The sequence below is a fragment of the Sminthopsis crassicaudata genome, chromosome 4, assembly GCF_048593235.1.
Source record: "Sminthopsis crassicaudata isolate SCR6 chromosome 4, ASM4859323v1, whole genome shotgun sequence".
Lineage (NCBI taxonomy): Eukaryota > Metazoa > Chordata > Mammalia > Dasyuromorphia > Dasyuridae > Sminthopsis > Sminthopsis crassicaudata.
The window spans coordinates 177,805,597-177,824,684 of record NC_133620.1 but is presented as its reverse complement, the minus strand read 5'-3'; the positions used below and the strand labels follow the sequence as shown (position 1 = coordinate 177,824,684).

At 34.5% G+C, this 19,088-nt stretch overlaps 1 protein-coding gene across 1 annotated transcript in view; it reads left to right on the top strand.

Annotated features, from left to right (window-relative positions):
• Window positions 1–19,088, top strand: part of CLVS2 (clavesin 2) — a 103,866-nt gene that overhangs the window by 30,084 nt on the left and 54,694 nt on the right. Inside the window, exon 2 of the mRNA XM_074309969.1 lies at window positions 3,261–3,435. Coding sequence (XP_074166070.1) covers window positions 3,261–3,435 — 175 coding nt within the window. The remainder of the gene's footprint in view (window positions 1–3,260; window positions 3,436–19,088) is intronic.

Here is a 19,088-nt window from a genome sequence, read left to right as displayed (position 1 = left end):
AAAGTGCTGGGACTGGATCAGCAAGACTTGAATTCACATGTAGCCTCAGATACTTAATAGCTATCTGACCCTGGACGGGTCACTTAGCCCTGTTTGCCTCAGTTTCCTCATCTGTAATATGAGCTGGAGCAGGAAATGGCAAACCACTCCAATATCTTTCCCAGGAAAACTTCAAATGGGTCAGGAAGAGTCAAATACAACTGAACAACACTGAGTTCTTTGTAGATTTATCTATTTGTGTATTTCACAATGGATTTTTTTAAAATATAAAATGAGGTTTCTTTTGATAACAGACTTCTTGCAAATATTTATCATGAGCCCTGGAATCTTAGATGAACAAATGGTCCATAAAATGACATTTCTTTTAGTTTAGAGTAGCATATTATAAATCCAACTCCATGAACTCCTTTATTTAATTTTTCAAGGAGAACTCGACAGTCAACTTTCATCAACATATTCCTTTCTTTTTTTCTGGTTATTTATTCTGAGAATATCTAGTTTATACAATTCAGTTTTTCCATTGGTAACAACAGCAAAAGGATTGCAAACAATTTACATATGTAAATTCATTTGATGAATGAGTCTGTTTATCATTCACTGGATGTATATTTCACAGTGTGTGTATGTGGTGTTTTTTTGGGGGGTATGCATGTTGTTTTTCAGTTTTTTTTCTCAGTTGTGTTCAACTCAGTGATCTTATTTGAGGTTTACTTGGCAAGGATACTGGAGTGCTTTGCATTTCCTTTTCTAGCTCATTTTGTAGATGAGAAAACTGAGGCAAACAGGGTTAAGTGACTTGCCTGGATCACACAGCTAGTATGTATCTGAGATTGGATTTGAACTCAGTTTTTCCTGACTTCCAGTCCTGGTTCTCTCTCCACTTTTCTGCCTTGCTACCCCTACAGCCACAACTAAGTTAATATTTGTAGAAAGTCTGAGATTCCCAACTCTCTCTGTCCCTATTTCCTTTACTCTGTCACCGTTAGGACTGATGGGGAAGGGGACTTTGCATTTCTCTTTATTATGTGATCTGTGATAGCCAATGGATTCAGCAATTTGCTAGTGATGAGCCTCTCCATTTAGCTCAAGGTTTGTCTTCAGAAATTAGATCCAAGTATTTTAAAGCTCTTCTACTGTAGTAGAACTTGATAGAGTTTGAGTTCATTCAGCAGCCTTGGAGAACATAGGATGATAAGGCAGATATCAGTTTAAGAAGCTGTAGAAGCACAAAGTATCTAATAGAAACCATCTAAATACATATTTACAGTATGTGCCTGATAAATCACAACTCTAAAGCCTGTCATATTCTTTTTAAATGAAGTTAATTTCTTATACTTTAATGTTTGATTTGTCAACTTAAAGGCTACTGTCTTTTACCCTGATTTTTTAAAGAAGTTTTAGTTTTGTTTATTAATTTTTAGCTTTGTTTTAATTTCTTCAGGTCAGTAATCTGGCAAAAGGACAATAATAGTAATAAGTTAACATTTACATAGCACTTTAAGATTTGCAGTATGTGTGTGAATTAATGTGAATAAAAACTAATAGGTGACATAACTAATAAATATTTGAAATGGCATTAGAATTGTCTTCCTTTTAAAATTTTTTTACTGTTTTTTTAAAGCCTTCTTACCTGTTCATATTATTGATTCATGTATCTTACAATTTCATGTTATGTAACATAATTATATTGTCTCTTTTCTTATGTTCAAGGTTAGAATGCATTATTCTAATAATATTTAAAAATTTCTAGATAGCTTTTCACTTATTCCTTGAGGGAGAAACCAGTTTTTTTCCCCTCTACAAGTACATATCCCATGATGTCTATTGCTGTCTTCTGGCTGTAAAATCTGTAGAATCTTACTAGGTTTTATTAGATAGGAGATTAATAGAAACCCTTTCAATATTACTATGATGTTTCACTAATTCTGGTGCTAGATGGTTACTGATGACTCCCCAGAGGGGAATTTAAAATACAAACAGCAACAAACAAAATTGAACTCATTTTCAGAGCCATTGCGGTAGCAATATGAGCTGAAAGGGTGACTGCTGTGACTGTTCAGGTGTGAATTTCTTTAAGGAAAAGAAGGGAGAAAGGACGGGAATGAACAGTTGGCTTACCTTTTATTTGTGCCCATTAGTATCTACTATAGTTAAGGAACACATAGAATGCATTTTGTGAATTCTTAACGATCATATGCTTACAAGAGTACATTGTTTATGATATTGTTATTCTTGGTGTGAAGGGAGAAATAGACTATTAACAACTATCAAGAAATTATATAAAGTGTTTTCTTTTTAAAGTTCTGCATGTCAAATATTAGAAGTAAACATGATCTCCACAAATTAAGATATAATTATAACAAATGAAATTTAATTTTTCATTAAGATCTCAAATTTATTAGTCCTCTCTGTTTTCTTCATTTTTAACTTTTGAAAAGAAAAACTCAATTTAGGCAATAAATTTAACCTTAGTAAATATTACTTTTAAATATGATGTGATATTCTTATCATTTATAGAAACATTCCTCTTACTCTGCCTGAGGAGATTCTAGAACAAGGAGTTAGGAAACATCTTTTGTAAATGTGATAGGATTCTTTTAGGAGTATCATTCTCAAGTAGGTTTTGGCAGTAAAATTGAAAACTACAAAGAAGGCCGGGTAGCCAAGGTAGTGCAATTTAGATACTGGACCTGAAGTCAGGAGATACATCTGAGTTCAAATCTGGCCTAAGATATTTGCTAGCTGTGTGATTCTGGGTGAATCACTTGCCCATATTTGCCTTAGTTTCTCATCTGTTGGGGTTGGAGGATAAACCGGCAAACCAGTCCAGTATCTTTCCAAGAAAACCCCAACTGAAATCATGAAAAGTTGAACATGACTGAAAAATGGTCAATAAAAACAAGGAGTAGAGAAAGATGCAATGATTCATATGATATATGTAGAGCCATTTTATAATTAGATTATATGATGTGTGAATCTAATAATTTGAAGATAATGTATTTTTTTTTTGCAAAGACTAGTTCACCAGTGTAACAAATTAAGTTTTTTTGGCCATGGATTTTTTTTTTTTATTATATGAAATGTGAAAATGTAGTATTTCTTTTGAGAATCTATGCATTAGAGATATTTTAATGGCTTTAAAAAAACAAAGTCTTGTAAATTTGTTGAGGCACTTTAAAGAAACATTTCAAGGTATGCTGTTGACTTTCTGAGGCTTCTGAGTGCTCTGATTTAATTAGTACTTTTTCTGTTGCCCATAGGTACACCTTAGTGGATATTTTGCGGGCCATACTTCTTTCTTTGGAAGCCATGATTGAAGATCCAGAACTACAAGTGAATGGATTTGTTTTGATCATAGACTGGAGTAACTTCACCTTCAAACAGGCCTCTAAACTCACACCAAGCATGCTGAGATTAGCAATAGAGGGCCTCCAGGTAACAATTTATGAAATATAAACTCCCCAATACCCCCATCTCAGTGATTCAGTGCTTAACGTCTGTAATCAAATCTAAGGAGGAAGGAGAATGTTTTCTCTCATCTAATCCTATAGCTAGATTCTCAGTCTGTGTAACTCAATAATATAATTCCCCATGGAAGTTTTTTATAGACTTACACAGACTAGAAATATGGAGTTCAATTTATCATTGAAATGCACTTACCTTCATGGGAAGGAAGTATGGGGGCAGAAATAACATTTGGAGTCCCTGTGGCAAAGAACCTTGAAATTTTGGCAGTTTTTTTTCCTTTTATTATCATATGCTACCTTTGATTATACTTAACTAGAATCAACACAGCGCTCACCAATTTACATTAATTGGACCATTTAATGTTATTTGTCCTTCCTTCCTGAAGAGCACCACACAATCAGGATGGTGATGGAGGGCAAGTGAATTGGATTTAGATGAATCTGGGTTGTGCAAAGTCACCAGCCCCACTTCTTTTTCAGCCAGAGTGATTTGCATCCAGTGGCAAGATAAAGGTTAGGATTATTAGGCTCTTGATACAATGGGAGATCTTGGTCTTTTGAAGCTAACACCTTTAATAAATCTCACTTTGAGTGATACAATGAGATTATGGCTAAGTGAACATTATTTGTACATCATGGCGTCACCTTCTTGATGTCATGGTTCTCTTCAAGAATGGAGGTCAAATAAATTGGGCAACATAGCTTCTTCCTTTCTTTTCATTCCCTCCCTTCCTTCCTTCCTTCCTTCCTTCCTTCCTTCCTTCCTTCCTTCCTTCCTTCCTTCCTTCCTTCCTTCCTTCCTTCCTTCCTTCCTTCCTTCCTTCCTTCCTTCCGTCCTTCCTTCCTTCCTTCCTTCCTTCCTTTTTACATAGGATATCATACTCTTAACTGCAGATGCTCTGCCCAAAAGAATATAAAATTTCTTTTTGAATTGCTGAAACCTCCCAAGATATCTTGGGGTTTACTTACTAGATTTCTTTTTGAAGGACTATGTCTTAAACCCAAATCATTCTGGCTCTCATTGATTAGCCAACAATGCATCACAACTTGACTTATTCTTCTGCCTAATTTGATGTTTGTAAGGTACTTTCTGCTGTTGGGGCACTTCCTAAATAAATGACTATAAATCAGATCATTTTTGACAAAATATTTTTAATTTTGTGGAGAAAGCCCTCCTCAATGTTTGTGTAGGAATGGCTGCTTATCTAGGAGTAAGATTACTTTTGTTTCATTGGGAAATTATAAAAATCTAAAAAAATTTTTTATTGTACAATACTGAACAAATATCTATTAATATGAGATTTTTCCCCCTTGTATAATGAATGTCTCCTTACTTTTTAAAAAAAAAGTTATTCCTTATTGGCGTGAAATTGTTTTCAAGTTGAGATGATGAGTTCTTTTGAACATTTATAAAGTTGTAAATAGGTAGAGTGTGTTATAAATATTTAATATAACTGCAAAGTTTTCATCATGAAAGTGATTTTAACAATGACATTCAGCATTTATTCTCTGTATTTTACAACTTACATTTATACATTTGAACATCTTTTAGTTTCCTAATCTTTGTCACTTCAGTAGCTGTTTTTTTTAAACTAGCAAATCTATCTGAAACACTGATACTACCAAAATATGTTGTTTCCACCCTCATATAATATAAAACAAGAAGAATTCAGATTAGTGCTCCACAGCAACCAAAAACTATGTCTATAGAATATTAAATGGGTGTTTAGAGATTTCTAAGGGTGTCAGTTTGACGTGGAATATCTTTTTTGAATAAAATTCACTCCTTGGTTTGATGCCCTGGAGTTGGTCAAATAAATTGATTCTTTTATTCCTAAGGGGATTTTCCAGACTCAAGCGTCCTTATTGGTTACCAGTGAGACAGGCTTATAATTTGTCTTAGCACCTTTTTAAATTCTGAGGAGACAGATGATGGTGTGAAAACTGAGAGAAGGTAATACTTGGAAATGCTTACATTATTAGAGACTTACTCTTAAATCTGCCTTACTGCTAGCAAGGTGAAAACTCCCTTCAAAGCAAATTGTCTTCCTCTTATGGAATTATATGTGCTTCATTATGGAATTACACAGATGATAAATATTGTGTTGTTATTGTTACAACTCAGCTTGATTCCTTCCCCTTTATATCAGAAAGGGTACCAATAATGCATCCTTAGCTGCAGATAAGAAAACTTGATTTTTTTTCTTAATTTTTTTCCATTCAAATTTAAAACTTCTTTCAAGTAGGTTCTGGCTGCTTGTATGATCTCTCACAGAGATACCGCCATATGGCATTTCACAGGTGAAAGGAAATTGTCACAAGACAGCCAAACAACAACTGTGATATGATTGGAAGATGGCCAGTTGGGCAAGGCTACAGTCATGTCAGGAGCTCATTCGAAGGCTGAGGGTGGTACTAACAAGAATAACCATGCTTGTGCTGTCAGAGAAGTGATTTGACCCTCCTTGGGGAATGACATCACTATCTGCCTTCAACAGCTCTGCAGGGAATGATTGTCTGAATGAAAGAATATATATATAGGGATAGGTATATATACACAGCCATAATTTAGAGTTTGTTGATTTGCTTAGATGCAGCTAAACTCATTTTCTTAGTAGGCAGCTGAGGTTTTATCCAAATGACCTTAACTACTAGGAGGCAGATAGTCCCATAAAGCTAAGGACTAAAGTCAAGTCAGATCCCTCATGGTAAAAGAGAAAGTGCTAAACAAATTATTTGTCTTACAAGTTTTTTTTTTTCTTCCAGGGCTACCCCTTCTCTTTCGTTGGCATTCCTCAAAAATAAGTGTGGCTAAAGTAGATAATCTCTAAGGGACTTTTTATGCACTAAGATCTTAGTGCACTTATTTTTATATAACCTTGAAAATAGATTTCCTATCAATTCCTTCAGCTTCAAGGATTACATACAGACATGAGTAGTGATCTTGTCCTGTCCTTGCCTTTACATACCCACATCTCTAAGCCCATGTCTAAGAATTATGTGGGAAAGCTTACTCATTCATGGAAAAAACACATTTTCCCCCAGCAGACCAGAAGTACTTAGCCTTTTGGTAACAGTAAAACTCCCTTCTGTTCTGGTTGATAGAAACTTATTTCTGTTTTTTTAGATGCTGATGCTATTTGGTATCACACAGAAATCTATTAGAACTTGGGAGGCAAGATGCATAGTACAGGAAGAATATAATTTCAGCAATCAGAGAACTAGATTAAAATTCTCTTTCTTACTAATGCCTTAATTTAGGAGAAATCCCTATATTTCTCTTGCACTTAAATTCTTCATTGTGAGGTTAGAAATCACCTCTGAGGTTCCTTTCAGGTGTAAATCTATAAACCTATGCACAAATTGAATATTTTATTGCTCTGCCTCTCCATTTGGTCATTATTTCCCTTGATAAAGCAGTGAGCCCCTAGTGACATAGATGCCTTTCTAAGCAAATGCAGCCACACTAATCATGTTATCATTATATATTGGGATTGGATACAAACAAATAACACATATGATCAAGCTTGGCTTTTAACTTCCAATTGACTCTATCTTAATGATCATGAGTTTTCCTAAGTTCTTAATGTGTGCTCTTGTTGGTCTGTATGTAAGGTTATAAATCCTGCAGATTATAGCTGTTTTGTCAGTGACCAATAGAAGTCCTTTGACCTTTTCCCCCAGATGTCTACTGAGCCAAAGAGCCATGTATCATCCATTTAGCTCTCTCTCTCTCTTTTTCCCCCTTGACACTCTCAGGTCAATATTGAGGCCCCTCGCAGGCCATCTGGGTCCCATTCTTTTTCTTCTTTATATTCTCCTTGTCTTAGCTTACTCTCCATAGTATCACTAGAGGTTTTTTTTTTTTTTTTTTCCTTTTCTTTTCCTTTTCCCTCAACCTCCCCCTCCACCTTATTGTGCATTGACAAGGAAATGAAGCAGGGTCAACTTCTTGGAAGCCAATTAAGTTCAACAATATACCATACTGTGCCCACAGGATATTCTAACAATTGCAGAAAGAGCTGTCATTCTAATGGAATCATTGGGTATTCTGAAAATTAAAAGAAGTGGACATCGTAGGTCATGAAAGTGCTTCAATATCAGGCACACACACAATTTGTATTTTGCTGAGTCTCCCTTGTTTCAACTACTTTTTCAGAACCAGTCACTTCTTGGACATTTGATTTTTATCTGAAATATACTATACTTTTTATATGCCTCCCACAGATGGAACTGTACACATAGACATACAGCATCATTTTAAAGGTACTTCACAAAAGAAAAGTGTATGAATTTATTTTGCTTTCCATCCACAATTAGGTTAGGCATTTTGAAAGGTGTTAGTAGATAGAGTCTTAGACATAGGGTCAGGATATCCTAGATTCTTCTACTCCTGCCTCTGATTTTATTTGCTGTATGAACCTGGTCTAGTCAATCTTTTTGTGCCTTAACTTTCTCTTTTTAAAAATAGGTATAAGTTACATGGTTTTTGGTTGTTATGAGAATCAAATGAATCAATATTTGTAAAGTATTTTGTGTCATTAGAGATTTACTAAAATGTCTTTTGGTAATAAATTAAAAGAGCTCAAAGTTAGCTCCAGAATCATAATTTATCATCAATAAAAATTGTCATAACTATTGGATGGCATTTTTATTTTGGAAAAAAGGCTAGATTATTAAGGAAAGTACATTAAAGAGTTGAAATAGTAGTCAAGAAGGACTGCCAGTAGGATGGAGAGGAGGGGCCGTCACTCCAATACTCATGGTATTAGGTTGTTCATTTACTAAATATAGTATTATGCAGAATATATGTTGTTTTTGTAAAAGTATGATAAAATTGGAGAAATATCATTATGAATTATACCTTACTTTAACAAAGTAGAGATTTAGTATCTTCCCTATCATAATTCCATCAATCCCTATTCTCACCACTTTATATATTGCCACAGGGAACCCCACAAGTAAGATTGGGGAATTTAATTCATGGCTTTAGGGATACAGAAGTGCAATTACAAAGAGATGAATCTGAGTCAACTGCTTAGAATTAAGCTCACTGGTATGCTTCACTAGGCCTGTAAGACATTTCTTTTTTTTTCTCATAGTTTTTTTTTTTAAATAATAGCTTTTTCTTTTCTTTTTTTCTTTTTTCTTTTTTTTCTTTTATAATTATAACATTTTTGACAGTACATATGCATGGGTAAATTTTTACAACTTGATCCCTTGCACTCCTTTCTGTTCTGATTTTTCCCCTCCTTCCCTCCACCCCCTCCCCTAGATGGCAGGCAGTCATGTTAAATATGTTATAGTATATCCTAGATACAATATGTGTGTGCAGAATCGAATTTCTTGTTGTACAGGAAGAATTGGATTCAGAAGGTAAAAATAACCTGGAAAGAAAAAAAAATGTAAACAGTTCACACTCATTTCCCAGTGTTCCTTCTCTGGGTGTAGCTGATTCTGTCCATCATTGATCAATTGGAATTGGATTAGCTCTTCTCTATGTTAAAGATATCCACTTTCATCAGAATACATCCTCATACAGTATTGTTATTGAAGTGTATAGTGATCTCCTGGTTCTGCTCATTTCACTCAGATCAGTTCATGTAAGTCTCTCCAAGCCTCTCTGTATTCATCCTGTTTGTCATTTCTTACAGAACAATAATATTCCATAACATTCATATGCCACAATTTACCCAACCATTCTCCAATTGATGGGCATCCATTCATTTTCCAGTTTCTAGCCACCATGAAAAGGGCTGCCACAAACATTTTGGCACATACAGGTCCCTTTCCCTTCTTTAGCATTTTTTTGGGATATAAGTCCAGTAGTTAGCTTTTTGTTTTCCAAGTATATACAAAAATAGTTTTCAGCATTGACCCTTGCAAAATCTTGTTTTCCCAATTTTTTCTCTTCTCTCCCTACCTCCTTCCTCCTCTAGATAGCAAGTAATATATGTTCAATATGTGCAACTTTCTGTAATTATCTCCACATTTATCATGCTGCACAAGAAAAATCAGATCAAAAAGAAAAAAATGAGAAAGAAAACAAAGCAAGCAAATAACAGCAAAAAAGGTGAAAATATTATGTTGTGATTTACATTCAATCCCCATAGTCCTCTCTCTGGATGCAGATGGTTCGCCCCATATCAACTTTATTCAAATTGGCCTGAATCACCTCATTGTTGAAAAGAGCCATGTCCATCAGAATTGATCATCTTATTATCTTGTTTCCATGCATAATGATCTCCTGATTCTACTCACTTCACTTAGCATCAGTTCATTTAAGTTTCTCCAGACCTCTCTGAGATCATCCTGCTGATCATTTTTTGCCTCTAAGATATTTCAACAAATGCAGAAAAATATTTAATTTATTATCTGTGATATTTTATTTGTACATATCATAGACAGAACTATATACATATAAACACAAAATCATTTTAAAAGCTCAATGCCGTAAAGTATGGAGCTCTTAATTAGGGTATTCTAAGTATATATGGGACAGAAATAAGGAACTAGCATCTGACCTTGTGATGGGTGAATTGAAGAAAAACTGGGAATTTCAAGGCAAACTTTGCCCTCTTCACAATTTTGCCTGTCGTTTGTCTTGGTAACATCTTCTAACTTCCTAGTGTCTGGAAGGTTCTGGAATTTCTTTATATTAAGGGCTATCTATTTTTTCACATCATCTTATATTAATAATTGCTAACGTAATAGCTAGAATTTATATGACAACATTTTTCAAAGCATTTAAAATTTTTCTATCACTTTATCCTCTTGTCAATTCTAGGAAATGGATAATATTATTCTTACTTTATAGATGAGGGAAGGGAACAGAGGTCAGATGACTTGCCTAAGGTCACACTCTTGAAGGGTCTAAGGCTGGATTGTGAACTCAGTTCTTACTCATTCCAGATCCAGTACTCTATGCACAAGGAGACCTAGGAATTCAAGTTTTTGGCAAAACAAAATCAATGCTTGAGGCCCTTTTCTCAGTTCCCTCATTGTATAATTTTGGTGAAATCTTTCAGTTCCTTAGAGTTGCAATTTCCTCTGAAAAGTAGCTTATATTAAGGAAAACAGTATAAATATATATATATATATATATATATATATATATATATATATATATATATATATATATATATATATATATATATATATATATATATATATATATATATGTATGCAGAAGCTAGGTAGCACAGTGGATAGAATACCAGACCTGAAGTCAGGAAGTCTCCTCTTTGTGAATTCTAATTGGCCTTAGATACTCACTAGCTGTGCAACCCTGGGCACGTCACTTGTCCCTGTTTCCTTAGCTTTTCATCTGAAAAATGAACTGAAAAAGTAAATGGCAAACCACTCTAGTGTCTTTGCTAAGAAAATCCCAAGGAGAGTCAGATATGACTGAAATAAATGACAACACGTACATTTGTGTGTATATATACATACATGCACAAATGTATTACATATATATATATATATAGTTGCATACATATATGTATTGCATAAATATGTGTGCATATATATATGTATATATGTCTGCTTATGAATGTATACATGCTCATATATCCAGGAAATATCAGCTCGCTCTCTTTCTGTCTCTCTTCTCTGTTTCTCCTCTTTCTCTTTCTCTCTCTCTGTCTCTCTCTTTCTCTTTCTCTGTGTCTCTGTCTATTTCTGTCTTGCTCTGTCTCTGTCTCTGTCTCTCTCTTTCTCTCTCTCTGTCTCTATCTCTTTCACACGCAGACAAAATCAAAGATTATAGAGTGCATTCCAGGTGTGGCATCTCTCACAATGACATTTTATTTTAAACATATCCATTTATATAACAAGAAATGATAATATTGATATAAATATATTAAGTGTACATATATACATGTTTATATACATTTAAATGCAATACCAACACATGTATAACCATTTGTTTGTATATGTCCATGCATGTGGTACATATATAGGTGTGAAAATACATATATATGTATATAGGCTTGAATATATACATAATAATATTATTTCTTTTGCCTTTTTGTTAATGTTTATGTTTAAGGTAAAAAAAGTATCATTGTGAAAGATGTCTCACCTAGAATGAACTCATCATCTTTGCACCTAAGAATCCTTGTCTTTCTTTGATATTCATTGCTGGTATAGTTTCCTTCATGGTCTTCTCTATTTCTTAGTTCTCTCTTTGTTCTCAATTTACTTCATACTATAATTATTCCTATACAAATAATTTCCCTTCAGTAGTATGTAAGCTTCTTGAAGATGACTATGGTTATTTTACTTTATTCCCTTAGAGTCTAGAACACTGTCTTATATAAGATATAATATATAATACAATATAATATAATATAATATAATATAATATAATATAATATAATATAATATAATATAATATAATATAATATAATATAATATAATATAATAAATGTTTCTTAGATTGAATTAAATGGGGGCCTCCTATGTGCTGCTTTTGGTGCTCTGAATCACATTTGTTTCCTTTAGGTATTTGAATAATGATAATTCTAATGTTCATAGTCACTGATTTACTGTGAAACATTCTCCAGAAAGCCAAATTCCTTATGTTCACTAATGACATTAGGGTTGTTCCTTGAGTGACATCAGCCTTCAAAAGATCTGTGATTTAATTTATGAGCATTTTTTCACTGACACAATGAAATCTCGTTCTCTACAATTACAATCTCTACGTGATCTAAAGATGCAAATTTAATGAATTGCTATGGACTATCTATACATACCTACCTACATATACATACACACACACACACACACACACACACATATATATATATATATATATACACACACATACACATACACACACACATATATATATATGTATATACACATATACATACCTATTTCTATATCTTATATGCTAATTGGGACAGTCTGTACATAAGTTCCAGTGTTTAGAACCTTGGGTTCAGATTTGTACTCTGATCAAGGCAGAAATCTGTGTGTTAGGAGGCAACTTCTTAACTTTGAAGCTCTCTTTCCCCTTTGTAAAATGTCAAAAAAAATAATAACACCTGACAGTGATGTTGGGAGAATCAAAAGAAACTATATATGTAAAATATTCACAACCTTAAAACATTATATTATCTATAAAGTATTACTCTTATTCCCTTTTGGAGTGCTGACAGATCCATCTCCTTCTTAAAGGGCTATTTCAACTAGAATCACAGAATAATCAGAAAATAACATAATTCGAGACCTGGATTAACCCTGTACTTTAGGAAGATTATTTTGTTAAATGTGAGGACGATGAACTAGAAATAGGGAGACTATTTAGGAAATTAGTACAATAGTTCTGAGAAATGATTAAAGATTGAACTTGGATGAGGCCTGTGTAAAAGGAGAGAAGAACATAGTTGGGTGATTCACTACAGAGCTTCTGGGTTATTTCAGCAGAATGATATCTGCATCTGGAGTAATTATCCCATTTTGCCAGAAGGACATTTTTTGGTTTTCCCAATCAAAAATTGATAGTACATTGAAGCTGGATGAGGAGTTCTCACTGAAGAATATCAGGATGTTTTGGGGCCCCAAAAGGTTAGCATGTCATTTTAACTAATGTAACTGATAGTTTATGATGGGGAAAAGCAGACATGTTTGTGAAAAGAATATTGAGCTTCAACAGAAAGAGGAAAAAAAAAAGTCAAAAAAAACGCCATTGATGTTTGTGACAGTTGTTTGATTAGGGTAACCATGGAAACAGGACATATCTAAGAATGTCGATATAAATAAGGATTGTGTTTTCCTTTTATTCATTTGGGGAGAATTTTTTGGAGAAGGGGAGAGGAGCTAGTGACAATGTTTTCACAAAAAGAAAAAAAAAAGAAAAGGTCAGTGAAGAATTTACATAAATTAATAGAAGAGAATAGAAAGTTAGGTAATAAAGATATGTGGTCCCATATGACATCCTCTTTCTGTTATTCCAATTTCATTTGTGAAATTTAGAATAAAAAAAGAAAAAGAAAGCCTATTAGAATATCAAACACTTGTAATTAGCACATTTAATTATAAATTAAATACTTAAAAATTTGATTGATAAAGTTTTCTTTAAAATCAACACAAGTTAAATAAATAAGACTTTTTTGATTCTTTTCAAAACTCAATCTGTTAAGCTAAGTAGAACCTGAAATATTTGCTCATGTCTAGAATAGCTATGACTGGGTTTTATTTATAGTGAGAACAAGGTTAAAAATCAAAGCCTAAGGAGAAGACTTCTAAATTTTTGATCCCTATTAGTATTATTTTCTTTGAAAGATGTCACATTTTTTTCTCAGAATTCTTTAACAGGCCCTAGTACCTAATCAAAAACTCTAAGCATGGATTCTTTAATTTATGACCTTTTTTTTTATAACCATCCTTGATCTTCTATAATCAGATATATATTGGTTCATTGTTCTCTGATGATTTTCCTCACATCTTCTCTGTTTCGACTTGCACCATTTTGCTTGATTCCCTAAACTCCATCTGCCCCAAAGTAACCAATATGGAAATGGCAGGATTGCTACTGGCAGAAGATTTGACTGGAACAAAACTAGCTCTGGGAATGTAATAAGTTGAATGGTTGTTTAACAGGCTATATAAATACAGACTCTCTGTCATGCTTCCATCTCCAAGTGTCTAAAACAGCACCAGATACTGTCAGCACCTCGAATGAACAATGCGATGTAGGGATCAGGAGGGAGATTTTGTGAAAGAGCAGATTTTCCCCTTTATGTAAGGGTCCAGAACCACAAGCTGTTGGAAGTGGTCATGTGGAATGCAACACCCTGTGCAGGATATCACTTCCCACTTGGCTGGCTCAGTTAAACTGATCTTCAATGACATCAAGGGAGATTGTGTGCCAAGGACTTAAGAACACAACCTTGACTTGGAATACTGTTTTCCAGAACAAGTGGTGAGAAGCTCCATCCTCTTCAATACCTGCCTGAACTTAGTCTCCTTTTCTTATTTCTAGTTTGTGTCATATTTGAATAATGATAATTCAAATCACTTTAGTGCTTTCAAGTTTCCAAACTATTTTCCTGATAATAATAGTATAAGGGGGTGCTGTATATGGTTAAGGAACAGTGGAACAGTGGACAAAGTGAAGGACTTTTAGTCAAGAAGAACTAGTTATGAGATCTAACTTTAGATATTTACCACCTATATCTGTCATCAATAAACATTTATTAAGGTCTTACTATGTGCTAGGCGCTGGGTTATGCTCTGGGTATGTACACAGAGAAATGAAAGAGTCTCAGAACTCAAGAAGCTCACAATATAGGGACGGTTAGGTGGCTCCAGCCCTGGAGACAGGAAGACCTGAATTCAAATTCAACTTCTACCTATGTGATCTTAAGCAAGTCACCTCTCAAAAAACAATCCAATGGACCTATGTGACTTTGGATGAGTCATTAACTTCTCTCAGTCTCAGATTTCTCATTTGTGAACTGGAGATAATAATATTAAGTATTTCATAGAGATGTTGTAATCTTCAAATGGGATAAAGTATGTAAAATATATAAATCTCCACTCTTATTACTAATACCTCCCCATTTTGCAAGTCAATCAATCCATCAATCAGCAAGCAGATTTTAAGTATGTCTGGTACTGGGGATACAAAAGTAAAATAGGAGTTTAAATTCTATTTAGGATGGAGGAAGAAATGTACATATATCAGAATATACAAAATCAATGTAAGTTAATATTGGGGAGGAGGAGGGACTAGCAGCTAGAAGAGTCAGAAAAGACTATATGGAAGGTGGTTCTTGAGTTGAGTTTTATTATTTTTTTTTTGGGGGGGGGGAGGCAAGTATGATTAAGTGATTTGCCCAGAGTCACACAGCTAGTTAGGTGTCTAAGGCCATATTTGAATTTAGGTCCTACTAATTTCGGGACCAGTTCTATATCCATTGTACTATTTATTGTCCCTTATGCTGAATTTTAAAGAAATAAAGGGATTCTTGGGATTGGAAGTTAGCTTTTCAAGCATAGGTAGACAGTGCAAAAGCAGGGGAATTGGAAATAGAATGTTATGTGTGAGAAACAACAATAAAGTCAATTGGCTGATGTGTAGAGTATGGAAATGTAGAACAAAGTCAGAAAGATAGGTTGGGACCAGGCTGTAAATGGCTTCCAGAGCCAAACATAGAATTTTTATTTGATCCAAGTAGCAATAGAGAGCCACTGGAGTTTTTTGAGCAGGTAGAAGACATAGGCAAGCCTAAGCATCGTGGTTGTGCACTGGATTGCATTATAAGACAAAGAAGAAGTAGGGTGGGCATTGGGCAGTGAGACAAGGCTCAGTTGGGCACAGAATAGAGAAGAGATTCATAGGAAAGTGAAGGAAGTCTGGATCTTGCAACAATGCTCTTTTGGATGTCTTTGCCTGCCAATGATTTTTGGCGTTTTCTGTTTTGGATAAGCAGTGATAATGTAGAGCATAAAAGATACTGTGTGAGTCCACAAATAGCATGGTGACTTGATGGTAGTTTGCATGAACAATGAGTATCTTTTTTAAAAAAATGAGCATACAGGCTCATGAACTGTACTCACTCAGACAGCCTGGAGGCAGGTGTATTTGTTTCCACATTGTGTATGCATAGACAGAACCTTATTTCAGAAGCAGTGACAAAGGCAGTGGTTTTTTTTAAAGTGACATTTTGCTCATCACATGCAGAGCTGGCTGAGCTAAGTATGCTTCCTTTCCCATGCCACTTAAATAGCTCACAATAAAATGGGTAAAAACCCCTAAATTGCTTTGTTTATTACATGGGGAGAGAGATCTACTTGAGTTTATCTCCTCTGAAATAGACTTATTCATGTCTTTCCTAAAAGCTACCAACAGATGTGCTGTTGAAGAGCAGATAACATAAAAACACTTCAGTAGGAAGACAGTAGATGTAGGAACTTTAGTAATGGATAAATTAATTCTGCTTCAGCTACATTTATTTAACATCATTTAGAAACAATTTTGGTTACATAAAAATTGCTGTTCATTCTCTCCTTCAACTCACTTAACAATCCAATTCAATAAACATTTGTTAAATATCTACTTAATGTTAGGTGTAAGGGATGCAGTGATGAAAAATGACAGGCCTGTCCCCAAGGAGCTTATAGTCTAATAAAAGCAGTAAAGTATGGTATTACAAAGGAGAGTTTCAGACAAAGTGCTATGAGATACTTCAGACCTCTCTATTTTATTTTTGTAACATTTCTTACATATTCCTTTTCTTTCCTTTGACCCTATCAGTACCATGGAGCAGATCCTCCTCACCTTTGAATGGACTATTATAATAGCATGTTGGTTTATCTGTCTGCCACAAGGCTTTCCCCCCTCCCAGCCAGCCTCCATTCCACTGTCAAAATAATCTTTATAAAATACAGACTGGCCATATTACTTATTTTCCCATCTAATACAATTTATTGGCTCCCTATACCCGCAGCATCAAACAAATATAAAATCCTCTGTTTGATGGTCATAGTTCTTGATAATATCCTTCCTCCTTCCTCACCATTCTACAGGGAGTTTTCTCACATACTTTGTGATCAAGTAACACTGAAATCCTTATTGAGACACTACATCTCCTGACTCGGGGCATTTTCTCTGGCTGTCCCTCGATGAATGGAATGCTGTTCTTCCTCATCTCTGGCTTTGAACTTCCTTCAAATCTCAGCTAAAATCCTACCTTTTATAGGAAATCTTTCCCAACCTCTCTTACTACTAATACCTTCCCTCTACTATTATTTCTACTTTATCCTATATATATATATATTTTGCATATAGTTGCTTACATGTTGTTTTATCCATAAGATTATAAGCTCTTTGACAGCAGTCTATCTTTTATCTTTTTTTTGTGTTCCAGTACCTTGCACATAGTAGGGATTTTATAAATGCTTATCAACTGACTCAGCTGAGAGAGCTTCACATGAGAGTGGAAAAAGCATTGGAATTAGAACCAAAGATCTGGATGTGAAAATGTCACGGTTGTCAAATCATTTAGTCTATGTGAGCTTCATCCTCTTGTGTAAAATGTGGACAGAAGTGTTTGCTTGTTCTATTTGCCATTTTGAAGGGAACTCTTTATAATCAAAAAGTGTATGTCAGTGTAAAGTATTATGGCAGAGAAGGTGATTCTTGAGCTAGTATTCAATGAAAGAAAAGGAATTTAACATGGAATTTGGGAGAGATTGTATTCTAGGAACAGATATCAATTTAAACAAAGAGAAGCAAGCAAGAGAGTATGGAGGGAAGCTAATGCATTTTGGTTGGAATGGAGAATAAATGGGAGAGACAAATATGAAAAAATAACATAGGGCCAAACCTGCAAGGGGCCTTAAAGGTCATCTAGTCTGACCCCTTCACAATTAAGGACGCTGAGGTACAGAGAGGTTATATGACTTTGCCAAAGTCATACAAGTAGTGTAAGTTTGAGCCAAATTGTAGGTGTAGTGTCTGGTTAAGGGAATTTATAATTTATCCTGTAAGCAATGGGGAGCCCCTGAAGATTTTAGAGTAAAGTAATTCTTAGGTCAGAATTTTACATTAGGAAAATTAATTTGGCAACTGTATGAAGAGTCAGTCAGAAAAAAGGAGGGACTCTTAAGAGGCAAGGAGAATAGGGTATGATGATAGCAAAGAGAACCTGAAATAGGATGTAATTGGAAATAAGGAGATATATTTAGGATATTGTGGCAATAGTATCACCATGATTGAAAATGTATTAGATACGGGTGGTGAGGAGTCAAAGATGACTTTGGTTCTGATTAGGAGGATGATAGTATAATCCATAGAAATAATTATTAGTGTTCTTTTCCTCTTCATATAATGATATATTTGTTTATCTACTGTATTATTTATTTCTTTATATATCGTATTATTTCAGTAGATTGTAAGCTCCTTGAGGCCAGAAGCTGTATTTTGCTTTGTTTTATATAATCAATTCTAGGGCAGTGAGTTACACATAGAAAGTACTTAATACATGCCTGTTGAATTGAATTGTTTTGAAAAATTGGAGAAGATAAAGGTTTAGGGTGAAAGGTATTGCATTCAGATTGTAATATGTTTTGGTAGAATTGCCAACTAGACATTCTAGTGTGGTGGTACCCAGTGGATAGACAGCAATATAAGCCTGGAGTTCTCTGGCAAGAAACTGTGGGTCGTGGGTAGAGATGTAGAGATATAAATTTAGGAGTCATGAGCATTTTCAGAGACCATGGGAGAATGAGATTCTAAAGAAAGAGTGTAGAGGCATAAGAGAGGCCTAAAGACAGAATTTTGGGGGATATGTCTATATTTGAGAGGTAGGAGAAAGAACAGGAACCAGCAAATGAATTGAATAAGGAGTGATTATGCATTAGCCACTGGAACTACAAGGTGCATATGTACAATGTAATATGAATTTTCTGACTGGTGATATCAGCACAGACAAGGGAAAAGTATAGGCTACACAGGAGACACAATTAAAATCCTAGATTTCAGGATTTCAAGGCACATTAAATATCATTACCGGGTTCTCCTTATATAGGATTAAAAAACAACTCAGGCCCAAAGAGAATTGACTTGTCTATAGTCAACCAATATTTGTTTAATTGAAATAGCAA